Consider the following 14,858-nt stretch of genomic DNA (forward strand, 5'->3'; position numbering starts at 1 on the left):
ATATATATATATATATATATATATATATATATATATATATATATATATATATATATATGATTGACCTGTCCGATGCTCCTCCAGCCAAATTAGCTGCATAAAGTAGCCCAAGAAGACTTGCGCAAGGTAAGTGTGAAACGCTGTTTCGAACCCTACCCAGAGTTCCTCAACAACTAAAAAGACGCTCACACATAGTACACACACAACAATCCCAATGCTATAGAGTCCCTTTATAGAGAGAGTAGTGACATAGAGGGTCCGGAAAAATCTAGTCACGTGATTGCGTGGAGCCATTTTGAGTCCATCGCGGACAGGATCGGACGCATATCGGTCAGCGTTTTAATGTTCCCACTGTATGCAGCGTTCTCATTCGTGTTTTACATCGATTTTACCAAAAAAATGAGAGGTTGTTGCACGTTTGGGTGCACAAATAGAAGGGAGAAGGGATTCAAGATGCATAGATTTCCATCAGATGCTAAAAGACAGAAAATCTGGGAGAACAGAGTCAGTCGTGTTGGATGGAAAGCAACTTCTTGGTCAGTTCTCTGCCAGGTCAGTGTGATGGTGGTAATTGTCACAAATGCGTATATTTGTGTGCTGCGAGTGAGACTGGCCTTTGCTTTGGCTTTCCAGGCTTGTTATCCATTGCTCGTGGATTAATTAGCACTTTATGGGGAAGGCATCTTTAATTAAAATTAAGTTTGAGTTAGAGTCTTTGAGCGAGATCAATTAATATAGGGTCTAGATCATGTCTCCAAAGTCAGACTCAGACTCAAAGTCAAAACAAAGATGAATGAACGGAGAACGGATCCGGGCTAACTCGGCCCACGGGCTAACATGGCCCACTCTTCAAAGGCAGGGTTAGGGTCAACACTAACCCTAATTCTGACCCTTACCCTAAACCTGACCCTAAACCTAAATCTAACCCCAACCCTAATTCTGACCCTAACCCTAACCCTAAACCTCACCCGAAACCTTAACCCTAGCTTTTAAGAGTAGGTTATACCAAAGATTTAAAATCAATTGGTGTGGGTGTAGACTGCCAGATCTCAGGATACTAAACAGGTCGACACCCCATAGAAGCATAGAAGGGAACCCATCTAACTTCTGAGTGTAGAATGGTCGGGACTGGCTTTTACTTTCGGGGGGGGGGGCATGAGGGGGGGGCATGCATTGAATGTATGTATTTGTCTCTGTTGATTTGAATGTGTGAGGACATTAACTTGTGTTTGTGTGTGTGTGACTTTCAATTTATTGTGTGTGTGTGTGTGTGTGTGTGTGTGTGTGTGTGTGTGTGTGTGTGTGTGTGTGTGTGTGTGTGTGTGTGTGTGTGTGTGTGTGTGTGTGTGTGAGAATGAGGGGGCCCGGGTGGGGTGGGGTGGGCAAAAAATCTATTTTTGGTGGGATTAATTTATGATCGGCAACATGCAGCAAAGTTCAGATTAATAATTTAAATATGATAATTAAACAAACACAAATACTGTAGATACCCACACACGATAAACAACGTCAAACAACTGCAGAAATACAAATATAACTCTTAACATTGTATTGTACATGTACATGTATAAGCAGGGAGGTGAGAGTTCGAGTCTCGCTCTCGCCTCCCTGAAATTAAAATGAGGCTGAAATAAGCAGCACGTGTACTTGTCTAGTTCATTCCTTCTTTGTCATGGTTCTAAATGTCTGTGACTGTTAAATCACAACCAGCTCTGTGAATTTCTTCTTTATCATATGGTTCTTAGTTGTCATAACTCTTCTATTTTGTCATCCTCACATAATTTGTTCATTATCAACATGCAAAAGACCATTCCCATCTCTCATACATAGAGAAAATAATGGAATACACGGTTCAATGCACTAACGCCATACGGCGGCTCCGCACATGCACCGCACTGAATGGACTCAAAATGGCATCAAATCGTTAGTTGTCGCTACTCTCTCTATAAAGGGACTCTACAATGCTATACACTCCCCTCAGCTACTGGACCGGTTTCATCACTAATTGGTGAATCATCAGCGATAGCAGAGACAGCAATGCACACCAATGAGGCCCTCAAGCATTGTCACGTGCAAACGTCAAAAGCAGTCAATATATAATCCAGGATTAGCAATCCTTGCCACTTGGGTGTAGTCGATTTTGTGACAGCTGATTGGCTAGTCCATCCATTCAAAGGTGAGAAATGTGGGTGGGTTTTTATATTTATATATATATATATATATATATATATATATATATATATATATATATATATATATATATATATATATAAATATATACATATATATACATACAGTAGACTAGGCGTAAGTCGTCACCATCGGGACTGAGAAAAAAGTGACGACTTAGAAATATGATGACTTACGCGTATGCGAACATTCATGATGACTGTGGGGTGAAGGATGAAGTCACACGTGGCCTGGACACATATGTGTGAGAGCCGGCTATTGTACCAAAAGGAAAACACAATCCTTGGGGCATAGGTGGGGGTGAGTTGGTGAGTTGGAAAGTGATCAAGCAAAGATGGAATTCATGAATCAGTTTATCAAAAGTAAAGATAATGAACAACTCTGTAAGACAACTCGTATACCATCGGTGATGGTATAGTGACAAATTACATGACACACGGTCATCGTGGTGATGATTACCACTCAATGCCTATGTGTAAGTGAGTGCGGTAATGTACAAAACAAGCCAAGATAAAACCATGATCGGACTTCAACACTAAGCTCGATCGATCCTTTACTGCTTCGCGAAGTAATCCGTTATGTTTGAATGCCTCAAACTCTTGGGCATCTGGTGCATGAGAAAGGATTCAAACCGGTCATTGTATTCCATGATGTTGGCTGGGCAATCCTCCACCGAAAGACAGTATCGGCCGAATATTTGGCCGAATCGGCCGAAACCGAATATTTGGCTGAGCCGACATTTGCCGAAACCAGATGATGAGCACGTCATCGACATCTTCAAAGGACACACATTTCACACTTCCCACCAGCCTCACGATCTTCTCCACTTGTCCAAATATCTTGCCCTTATTCTTCAAGATATCGTTCAATGTCTGCCGTTTGATGTCCAACTTCTCAGCTATGTCTGTTTTCTTCATCAGTGGATTTGCCTCACAAAACTGGATAATGTCGTATTTTTCTTGGTAGGTTTTAGTTGTAAGCTTACGCTTAGTCGCCATTGTCCTGCCTGCAGTGCGATCAACGTGTGTACGCAGTTATAAATAGCCTATCACTGGCGGTGTACACCAAGGAGCGAGCATCACGATTCCATGAAATCGTGCTTCTCATGAGGCAGCAGTTCCGTGTGACGAGTTAGGAGTGGTAATTTACTTGAGTTTCCATTACGTGGGAATGGACAACATGTGACGACTTAGACGAAGTGACGACTTAGAGATGACGACTTACAGAGGGATGACCCTTTATTCAAAGGGATTTAACATGAGATAAATTCGGGACTTTTTGATGCTGCCGACTTAGGCGAAGTGACGAGTTACACGCTGCCACCTTACACCTAGTCTACTGTATGTATATATATATATATATTTTTTTGTTGTTGTTGTTGTTGTTGTTGTTGTTGCGAATTCGCACCCGCTGGCGTGCGATCGGCTGCTCGACTCGAATGGCGGCCACCTCGCCCACCGGAACGGACAATTCTGTCGTGACCCTCTCGGACCAACGCCGGGAGTTAGTCACGGGTGGGGGTTTAACCTCACCACGATCGTGCCAATTGTCCACCCGTGCAGGATAGGGTCGCTCGCCAAATTCGATCTACCTTAGTACCTGCGCGAATGGTCGACCGGGCGATCGCACCTCGCCGCAGGTCGACTCCAGACACAGGCCGCTTGGGCGGCCCGTTCCGTGCTATCGGGATAACCGAGCGGTGTTATCGCCGACCTGGACGGTTCAGATTAATTACCGGGCGTATTAAGCCCACTACGAACCCTTTATGTGAAGCAGGATGGAGGGTCAATAAAGAAAAGACGAAGCGAAACGGGAAAACAGTTCACACAATGCACATTTATTACGCGACACACGGAAAACACACATTTACAGCCAAACAGTCAAAATGCACATATAGCAGTTAAAACAAAAGAAACAATGACGCAGATCTACTACCGACTACGCGCACACACGGCAACACTTATACAGTTATATTTTACAGATGGCGCCAACACACATTTACTCAAGCAAAGGAAAGAAGCCACCCTCATAGACAAGGGGGCAGACAGGCCTGGAGGCCAATATGTGCACGTGACCTGGAGGAGCGGCCAGGTCCGCGAGACTGGGGGGGGGGGGTCCAACCCGCGTCCTCGTGACTCGTTGGCGGACTTGGCCGCGTGGCTGTGCCCCGACTCCGTGCTCCTTGGCGGGTTTCGTTGGCACGACGTTTGGAGTGGGGTGGGAACGGGGCCCCCTTTTTTGCACTGTCTCAGCGCGGGGGAAAGGGGGAATTGTTGATGCCCTGGGGGAGGGGAGTGGCTGGCTGGCTTGGGTCCCGCGACGAGACGAGCGATCCCCCACACCGCAACCTCGTCGCCGACCGCCGTCCTCCTTGTCTCGGACCCGAGCTCCCTTGCCTGCAGCTCCACCGCGCGCACTCGACTCGACTCCACCAACGCAACGCTCCTTGTCTCCAAAAGCAACTCCTCTCGACCTGGTAATTCTCGCGCCTTTATAGCCGGCAGGAGAAGCCGATATGCAAATGTGCGGATCAAAACGCGATTGGAGGCGGGGCCACGCCACCCTCTGTTCAGCCATTGGTCGGGCAAAAAGGGGCGTGAACCTCCCTGGATCCGCATATTTGCATAAACGGACTTCACCTATGCGCGCTTGGAGGCGGGGCCAAGCCGCCTCGCGTTCGCCCATTGGACGGAGGGGAAGTGGGCGTGAAACGTTTCTGATCTGAATTTTCCCCTCGGAAAGGCCGCCATTCGCGCTCGCGGCTCGGTGCGTTCGGCACCAATCGCCGAACGGGCCCGAGACAGCCCGACGTTCAGTGTTCACAGGCGGCGCGGGAATGGCCGTAGAAGCGATGATGTGGGATGAGGTTGTGAAGGTAAAGGCGAAGGTGGTGGTGTGGCGTTGTTGTGTGGTTGGCGCTGTGGTGGGGATGGCGTAGTTGTTGAGATGCTGTTTGTTTGAAATAAAAGATAGAACAGAAAAATGGCTAACTCAAAGCGTCGCAGCCCGGATGGATCACATAAATTCCCTCTATACAACGGGTTTTGGGCTAACTACACATGTACCTATGGAGATATCTCACCTGAGGGTCCTTATGGTGTAATGCGAATTTCCACAGCCGTCACAATATATATAGATATGTATATATATGTATATATATATATATGTATATATATATATATATATATATATATATATATATATATATATATATATATATATATATATATATATATATGGACACTCCAGGGTGCATGCATCCTTCCAATAACACTCTCCTCATTTCACTCCCAAAATCCAGGCTGTCTATTGGTTCATGAGTGCCAGCCAGAGTGACCACTATATTCGTTATGTATGTCTGTCTGTCTGTCCAGAGCACAACTTTGTGGGATGTGATCCAATTTGGATGAAACTTGAATATGATGTTGATATCAATGCCTAGTTTTGTCTTCCTGGCGATGGGCATTCCACGCCCATTGTGGGTGGAGCCACGCCCACTTGTAATATTTGTTTTGTTTTTCATATTTTTTTCTCTTTTTTTTTTTAATCGAAATACCCGTTTGAGAAATTGTGCGCATTGGCCATATGTACAACATATAAAAAATTCAGTTTGATTCGGTCAATTTTGCGGGAGAAGATAGGTTTTGAAGAAATGGGCAGTGACAGATAGTAGGGAAGCAGCTAAGATTGAGAAAAACTATGTAGTGAGACTGAGGCTTTGCAATACAGTGAGACATCTCATCACGCGCCCTTTTGGTTCACGAGCGCCAGCCAGAGTGACCACTATATTCGTTATGTTGGGTAGTCAATCTTGTCGAAAAAAATAAAATTCAAAATTTTTTTTTTGAGATTTGTTCTTCCCTTATTAGCTGCTTGCTGGAGTATTGGCTGCTCTTGGAGCACCCTTATTCTTGACATTTCCATCTGTCTGTCTGTCCGCGAAAATTTGGTCAAGCCTAGGGGCTAAACCACTCAACTGATTCCAATGAAATTTAGTAGGTAGGACCAATATTTCTGGGAATCATGTGCTTTCGAATATAGGACCCCGGGCCCCAGCAACGGCATAGCAACGGACCTTTAAAGTGGTCAAAAAATCGAAAAAAATCAAAAATACATACATCGAAAAATCGAAGCTTAGCGTTCTGTGCGCAATCTATCTAGCTCCCTTCATGCCAATGTGCAGCCCTAACAAAAAATATTTGTAGGAGGAGATAGGTTTTGGGCGAGTACATGTCGAACATTTCAGAAACGGTTAATTGTGAATGTCTCTTAGAGAAAGAGTCTGATTTTGATGAAACTTGGGTGAAATGTGAACAATGTGGCGAGCATATACACAAAAATGAATGGTTGCTATGCACACCTCTGTTGCTTAGCAACAGCTAAGATACTTTATCGTACATCGTACACTTATTGTGGACCGTACATACAAATTACGAAAATCTCCGATACATGCATACTCTAACTTTCACTAATTTGTACTCTGATCCTCGCGCCGTGGCCATTCGATTGTCAAAGAATGAAATTGATTGATAGCATGAACATGAATATCGGCTAGTCACGTCGGCCAGCTTTCCATCGAGAGCGAGCAGCCATGTCACCTACCGGCTTGTTATCAGTACTTCCTTCGATATGTTTGTCTGTTGGATAGTCAATCTAGTCGAAATATATATATATATATATTTTTTTTTTTTAATATATATTTTTACATTTGTTCTACCTTTATTATCAGTATTTAAAATGGCGATTTCAGTTAATACAATGGTGATTTCGATGAAACTTGGTTGGTAGGTTCATACGAGAGAGTGTGGGCAGGCAGTACATTCAGCCATATTGTCAAAAATTTGCAGCCAGATCCTATGAAAACTGTTGGAGAAGATAGACTTTGAATGAACCCTGGTCAAAAACAATAAAAAAACGAAGTTCATTATATCTCAGAGACTATGAGTCAGATATACATGAAACTGGTATGGTAGGTTCATGGTATGTCCTAGTTATGTGTGAGAAAGAACCGTGGCTATGGACCCCTCCGTTGCCCATCAACGGCCGAAAAACCTCAATGTGGGGGGTTTTAACGAAAAAACAATCTGCAGCATTAACCCTTGAAGCTAAAATCATGAATTTTATTTTGCTTAATCCTCAGGTCATTCCCCATCGAACGGGCCCATCGCGTCAGGTTCTATTGGGTAGTCGACTACCCATGTAGTAGTTGCTAAATTAAAGTTGCGAAATAGACCTACCGGCTTGTCTGTGTGTGTCTGTCCAGAGCATAACTCCGAAGACTTCGATCTGATCTTGATGAAACTTGGTTACGTGTTCGATATCAATGTCTGGTTGTTTTCCTGGATGAGGGCATGGCTACGCCCATTGTGGGTGGAGCCACGCCCCCAAAATAGCCATTTTTAGGGGGTAGTCGGATTAAAAATCTATCTTCTCCGAGGGAATTGACTGAATGCAATGGGTTCTTCGGTATTTGAATCGCAAAACGAATTATCTAAAACTTGTCGTTGTCCGATTTTTCATTTTCGTCCCAAGGTCAAGGTCGCAAGGTCAAAAACTTAGAAAATTGCGAATTTTGACATAAAAATCAGACGACTGCCCAAACTTTGAGAGCTGGGATGACAATCTTGATAATTACACATAATCTTGAGGTCATTCCCCACCTTAAGTCTTGAAACCATTTTGCTCTATCTCGAACGCCTTGCCCGTGGCGCCCCCTTCAAGTTTGTTTTTACACTGATTTCATCAAAGTATGGATAATCCGAGGAGTGCGAAATGTCATATAGCCTATATGATGTTATATTGTTCCTGGAATGTTCAAGAGGAAGTTTTGCACCAAAGGTCATAATGCTTGACCTTTGACCTTTAAAGGTCACAAAGGTCAAATTTTCAAAGTTGTGGGAATCGAACCGGGTTTTTGACCTTCTTCGATGAACTATCTCCAATAAGCTATAGCACGTATCCTATTTCCTTATTTTAATGTCCACAACCTTGTTTTGTGACCTTTAAAGGTTATGCCAAGGTCAAATTTTGAATGTTGTTGAACGAAATTGGGTTTTCAACATTTTGCAGCTAATAACCTGTCACCCGTACCACATCATGTTGATCATTTTTTATAACTTGGTCAAAAATTATCACATTGTCTCATCCTTGACTTCTGAAACGATCCACATTGTCAAATACCGCTCGTGAACCATCGTCACCTCCCGGCTTGTTATGTTCAAATCTTTTATTCTTCACTACTCCCATTTATGGAACCACCTTCCAGAGGCAGTACTCTCTCACTCTTACCTCAAGGGCTTCAAGCAAGTATCCTGCCATCACTTGTCATCCCCAATTCTGGCCCATTGTTTTTATTACCCCCCATTAACCTTTCCTAACCAAACCATTCTGCTTGCTTGCTCATTTCAATATTTCTTCCTTTCCTCCGTCTCCTGTTTTCATTCATTCACTTTGTTTGTCCCACTGTCAGTATACTACCTTACTCCTCCTTGAACTCCTCTTCTTTCATGAGCAAACAAATGGGGCACTGCATCAGTGGCACAACCAAACCCAGCAAATTATGCGACCCGGCATCCTTAACCATGGCATGGCACTGCTTTTGAAAGGACAAGAAGGAACTTCTTCTTTGGTAAGTAGCACATGGCTGCGAGTAGCATCATTGCAGTGGGGACCATGCCTGTACCGCCTACTTTAGTTAGGTAAGGACATGAATTTGGCAAGAGTGCTGGCGATAGCTCGCCGACTCCTTGCGAAGGATACCGTGAAATCTTTAACCTCCACCAACTAATGTTGACAGATGGGATGGGGGCAGTGGGGAGGAGGTAGGTGGGCTAGGGTGGGGGTGGTGCGTCACCAGGACAATTAATAACATCTTGCTTCACTCCCGAGATATGCAAATACAGAATGAAAGAAGTGGTGCCAGGCACAACAAATCCCGCCCATTTATTGACGAAGTTATGAGCGAAAAACGATTTTCACCTTTTCGTGACCTGACCTTGACCTTTGACCTAATTGGACCCAAAAGTTAATGGGGTCGTCTGAGGTTCATTACCCACCTGTGGATACAATTTGACAGTGTTTGAGCCGGCCGTTTTCCCGTAAAGTTGTATTTTCGTAACCATGTTTTAGTTTTAATGGAAAATTTGTAATTTTGACCGATGACCATGACCCCCAAAACTTCGGACCTGACCGATCTTCACAAATATGCATTTTTCACTATAGGAATGGGTAGGATTACAAGTGACAAATAGAATAAGGTTCACTATAAGCTTAGTTTGAAGTAAATCAGATCATTTTTGACGAAGTTATGAGCGAAAAACGATTTTGATCTTTTCGTGACCTTGATCTTGACCTTTGATCCAATTGGACCCAAAAGTTAATGGGGTCGTCCAAGGTTCATTGCCCACCTGTGGATTAAATTTGATAGTGTTTGCTAAAGCCGTTTTGCCGTAAAGTTGCTAACAGACAGACAGACAAACAAACCAGACAATTACAATATCCCGCTCCCTCCCTCTGGGGGGGGGGGGGCGGGATAAAAAAATGCCCTTTGAAAATTCATAAATTATTAGCAATCTGGACAAACACTTGTCAAATAGATATCCAAAGAAGCCCCACCTCCCTCTGGGGGGGGCGGGATAAAAAATGCCCTTTGAAAATTCATAAATTATTAGCAATCTGGACAAACACTTGTCAAATAGATATCCAAAGAAGCCCCAAAATGAAGAGTTAAAGTCTCTCGAAAAACATTGACAGTACTTTACAGTATGGGGCTCAAATATGGACGACCAGAGGTACAGACTACGACAGACAGGGCAAGAGGCGTTTGTACAAACGTGACATTTGAGAGTTTGTCCCAAACGAAATCTCTCTCTGCTATTGCATCAGAACCTTCACAGCAGGTGGGGACAGCCTTTCCGTGGGTGGGGACAGCCTTTCCGTGGGTGGGGACAGCCTTTCCGTGGGCGGGGACAGCCTTTCCGTGGGCGGGGACAGCCTTTCCGTGGGCGGGGACAGCCTTTCCGTGGGCGGGGACAGCCTTTCCGTGGGCGGGGACAGCCTTTCCGTGGGTGGGGACAATATTTCCGTGGGCGGGGACAAGACTTTGGTGAGTTGGGATAAATGGGCGAGAAGGTGACGGGATTCGTCTCATTCGCCTCAGCAATATAAATAGCAGTAAATATAAAATTGTCAAATAGATATCCAAAGAAGCCCCAAAATTTGTGGCAGTGTTTGTGGCAGTGCACGTCACGTTACCTTTTTAATATGACAGAAAAGGTAGCAAACGGGGACTTCAAGGGTGACCCGGCAGCCCACCTCAAACCAATGGAGGAACCGGTAACGAGAGCTGCGGCCGTGAAACGCTTCGTGACCAAGAACCTGCTGGTCATACTGACCGTTGGCGGCGTGATCTTGGGGGTCATTCTCGGGGTGTCCGTTCGCTCCACCACGGATCTCTCGCTCACCTCCAAGTTGTACTTCTCCTTCCCGGGAGAGCTCCTCATCCGCATGCTCAAGATGGTGATCATCCCGTTGGTGGTGTGCAGCCTGGTGTGCGGCGCGGCGAGCCTGGACACGCGTGCTCTCGGCCGTTTGGGTGTCGTGGCCATCGGGTACTTCCTGGGTACGACCCTCATTGGCTCGTCCATCGGAATGGTGCTCGCGTTCGCTATAAAGCCGGGACTCGGCGGAGCGGAGAACAACCTGTTTGATGATCAAGTGATACAGCCGAAGGAGGTGACAGACTCGTTCCTGGACCTCGCGCGGTGAGAACCTCGACTTCGTGCTCATCCTTTGGGTCCATGTTGATCTGTATATTACGTATGCTGAAAGGGAGGGGGGGGGATAGATATTCCAAAGAAAAGTAAGAATATATTTGATTAAAAGTGTGTATTCTTAAATAAATAATATATTTAAATAATCCGTGGTACACTTGAATGGAAGTTTTTCCTCCTTACACCGGATGCAGTGTGTGGTCTTACGTGGAGCAGAATCAAAGTTGAAAGTAGTAGTGCAGGGTAGCGTATTGTGTCTGATGATTTCTGTCATGTATATTAATGATCTTCCACTGAATATGTAACAACACTTTGATTGATGCAGGGGACACAATGTATGGACTTCTGCAGAATACATCTCAAACTGACTCATTGCAGCGAGATTTGCTTCAAGCTGCAGATCAGTTGGTCGTTTGTGTGGCAGCTGATCCAAAGGGCAGAACGAAAGGCTATGCAGATAGTTTTATCCCTCATGCTGTCTCACTTTGGACTTCACTACCTGTAACGTGCTTCCCATTATCCTCTGATCTACCCAGCTTTCAGAGAAATATCAAGTCTTACTTCTTACATCTTTGAGGTTACATCGCATTTTACCTGACTTCTGCTATTCCCTGTGTATTACATGTTTTCTTGTTATTTTTTCTGTCTTTTTTGTAATTCTTCCTTTATCTTTGTCTAACCTTCCCTTAGCCCCTTACTTCGATTGGCTTTATGCCCTGTTTTGGTGAGCCAGGAACGGCCTATGTGTCCCGATTCTTTGAAGAACGAATGCTCCAGGCAGCTTGCCAACACTTTGAGGTTTAAATCACTTCTTATTTATTTTAGAACTCTCCAAGTGCGAAGGTAAAAACCATGCTTTCTCCACATACAGCTACAGTTCCGCCAGACAGGGAAGAGCCACAACCCCTGCGCCCCTCCTAGAGGAGTTGATGCAACACATGGGCGGAGCATAAATACGCATGAGGCAAGACATGAATACGCATGAGGTAAGACATGGACAGAGCATAAATACGCATGAGGTAAGACATAAACAGGGCATAAATACGCATGAGGTAAGACATGAATACGCATGAGGTAAGACATAAACAGGGCATAAATACGCATGAGGTAAGACATGAATACGTATGAGGTAAGACATAAACAGAGCATAAATACGCATGAGGTAAGACATGAATACGCATGAGGTAAGACATAAACAGAGCATAAATACGCATGAGGTAAGACATGAATACGCATGAGGTAAGACATAAACAGGGCATAAATACGCATGAGGTAAGACATGAATACGTATGAGGTAAGACATAAACAGAGCATAAATACGCATGAGGTAAGACATAAACAGGGCATAAATACGCATGAGGTAAGACATAAACAGAGCATAAATACGCATGAGGTAAGACATAAACAGAGCATAAATACGCATGAGGTAAGACATAAACAGAGCATAAATACGCATGAGGTAAGACATGAATACGCATGAGGTAAGACATAAACAGCATAAATACGCATGAGGTAAGACATAAACAGGGCATAAATACGCATGAGGTAAGACATGAACAGAGCATAAATATGCATGAGGTAAGACATAAACAGAGCATAAATACGCATGAGGAAAGACATAAACAGAGCATAAATACGCATGAGGTAAGACATGAATACGCATGAGGTAAGACATAAACAGAGCATAAATACGCTTGAGGTAAGACATGAATACGCATGAGGTAAGACATAAACAGGGCATAAATACACATGAGGTAAGACATAAACAGAGCATAAATACGCATGAGGTAAGACATAAATACGCATGAGGTAAGACATAAACAGGGCATAAATACGCATGAGGTAAGACATAAACAGAGCATAAATACGCTTGAGGTAAGACATAAACAGAGCATAAATACGCATGAGGAAAGACATAAACAGAGCATAAATATGCATGAGGTAAGACATAAACAGAGCATAAATACGCATGAGGTAAGACATGAATACGCATGAGGTAAGACATAAACAGAGCATAAATACGCATGAGGTAAGACATAAACAGGGCATAAATACGCATGAGGTAAGACATAAACAGAGCATAAATATGCATGAGGTAAGACATAAACAGAGCATAAATACGCATGAGGAAAGACATGAATACGCATGAGGTAAGACATAAAGAGAGCATAAATACGCATGAGGTAAGGCATGAATACGCATGAGGTAAGACATAAACAGAACATAAATACGCATGAGGTAAGACATGAATACGCATGAGGTAAGACATAAACAGGGCATAAATACGCATGAGGTAAGACATAAACAGGGCATAAATACGCATGAGGTAAGACATAAACAGGGCATAAATACGCATGAGGTAAGACATAAACAGGGCATAAATACGCATGAGGTAAGACATAAACAGGGCATAAATACGCATGAGGTAAGACATAAACAGGGCATAAATACGCATGAGGTAAGACATGAATACGCATGAGGTAAGACATAAACAGGGCATAAATACGCATGAGGTAAGACATAAACAGGGCATAAATACGCATGAGGTAAGACATAAACAGAGCATAAATACGCATGAGGTAAGACATGAATACGCATGAGGTAAGACATAAACAGGGCATAAATACGCATGAGGTAAGACATAAACAGAGCATAAATACGCATGAGGTAAGACATAAATACGCATGAGGTAAGACATAAACAGGGCATAAATACGCATGAGGTAAGACATAAACAGAGCATAAATACGCATGAGGTAAGACATGAATACGCATGAGGTAAGACATAAACAGGGCATAAATACGCATGAGGTAAGACATAAACAGAGCATAAATACGCATGAGGTAAGACATAAACAGGGCATAAATACGCATGAGGTAAGACATAAACAGGGCATAAATACGCATGAGGTAAGACATAAACAGGGCATAAATACGCATGAGGTAAGACATAAACAGGGCATAAATACGCATGAGGTAAGACATAAACAGGGCATAAATACGCATGAGGTAAGACATAAACAGGGCATAAATACGCATGAGGTAAGACATAAACAGGGCATAAATACGCATGAGGTAAGACATAAACAGAGCATAAATACGCATGAGGTAAGACATAAACAGGGCATAAATACGCATGAGGTAAGACATAAACAGGGCATAAATACACATGAGGTAAGACATAAACAGAGCATAAATACGCATGAGGTAAGACATAAATACGCATGAGGTAAGACATAAACAGGGCATAAATACGCATGAGGTAAGACATAAACAGAGCATAAATACGCTTGAGGTAAGACATAAACAGAGCATAAATACGCATGAGGAAAGACATAAACAGAGCATAAATACGCATGAGGTAAGACATTAACAGAGCATAAATACGCATGAGGTAAGACATGAATACGCATGAGGTAAGACATAAACAGGGCATAAATACACATGAGGTAAGACATAAACAGAGCATAAATACGCATGAGGTAAGACATAAACAGGGCATAAATACGCATGAGGTAAGACATAAACAGGGCATAAATACGCATGAGGTAAGACATAAACAGAGCATAAATACGCATGAGGTAAGACATGAATACGCATGAGGTAAGACATAAACAGGGCATAAATACACATGAGGTAAGACATAAACAGAGCATAAATACGCATGAGGTAAGACATAAATACGCATGAGGTAAGACATAAACAGAGCATAAATACGCTTGAGGTAAGACATAAACAGAGCATAAATACGCATGAGGAAAGACATAAACAGAGCATAAATACGCATGAGGTAAGACATAAACAGAGCATAAATACGCATGAGGTAAGACATGAATACGCATGAGGTAAGACATAAACAGAGCATAAATACGCATGAGGTAGGACATAAACAGGGCAT

General features: G+C 43.3%; 1 protein-coding gene and 1 long non-coding RNA gene across 2 annotated transcripts in view; one reads left to right on the forward strand and one right to left on the reverse strand.

The window, feature by feature from the left end:
• Positions 1 to 10,201, reverse strand: part of LOC147022868 (uncharacterized) — a 40,048-nt gene extending 29,847 nt beyond the window's left edge. The window contains exon 1 of the long non-coding RNA XR_015059946.1: positions 7,428 to 10,201. This is a non-coding gene — a long non-coding RNA (uncharacterized LOC147022868). The remainder of the gene's footprint in view (positions 1 to 7,427) is intronic.
• A 94-nt stretch (positions 10,202 to 10,295) lies between these two features.
• The window catches only part of LOC147022869 (neutral amino acid transporter A-like), a 43,956-nt gene continuing 39,393 nt past the window's right edge, over positions 10,296 to 14,858 (forward strand). Inside the window, exon 1 of the mRNA XM_085887768.1 lies at positions 10,296 to 10,952. Coding sequence (XP_085743894.1) covers positions 10,453 to 10,952 — 500 coding nt within the window. The 5' untranslated portion in view covers positions 10,296 to 10,452. The remainder of the gene's footprint in view (positions 10,953 to 14,858) is intronic.

This window comes from Eptatretus burgeri, chromosome 7 (assembly GCF_056783735.1).
Source record: "Eptatretus burgeri isolate ZD-2024b chromosome 7, Ebu_testis_v1, whole genome shotgun sequence".
NCBI classification, from domain to species: Eukaryota; Metazoa; Chordata; class Myxini; order Myxiniformes; family Myxinidae; genus Eptatretus; species Eptatretus burgeri.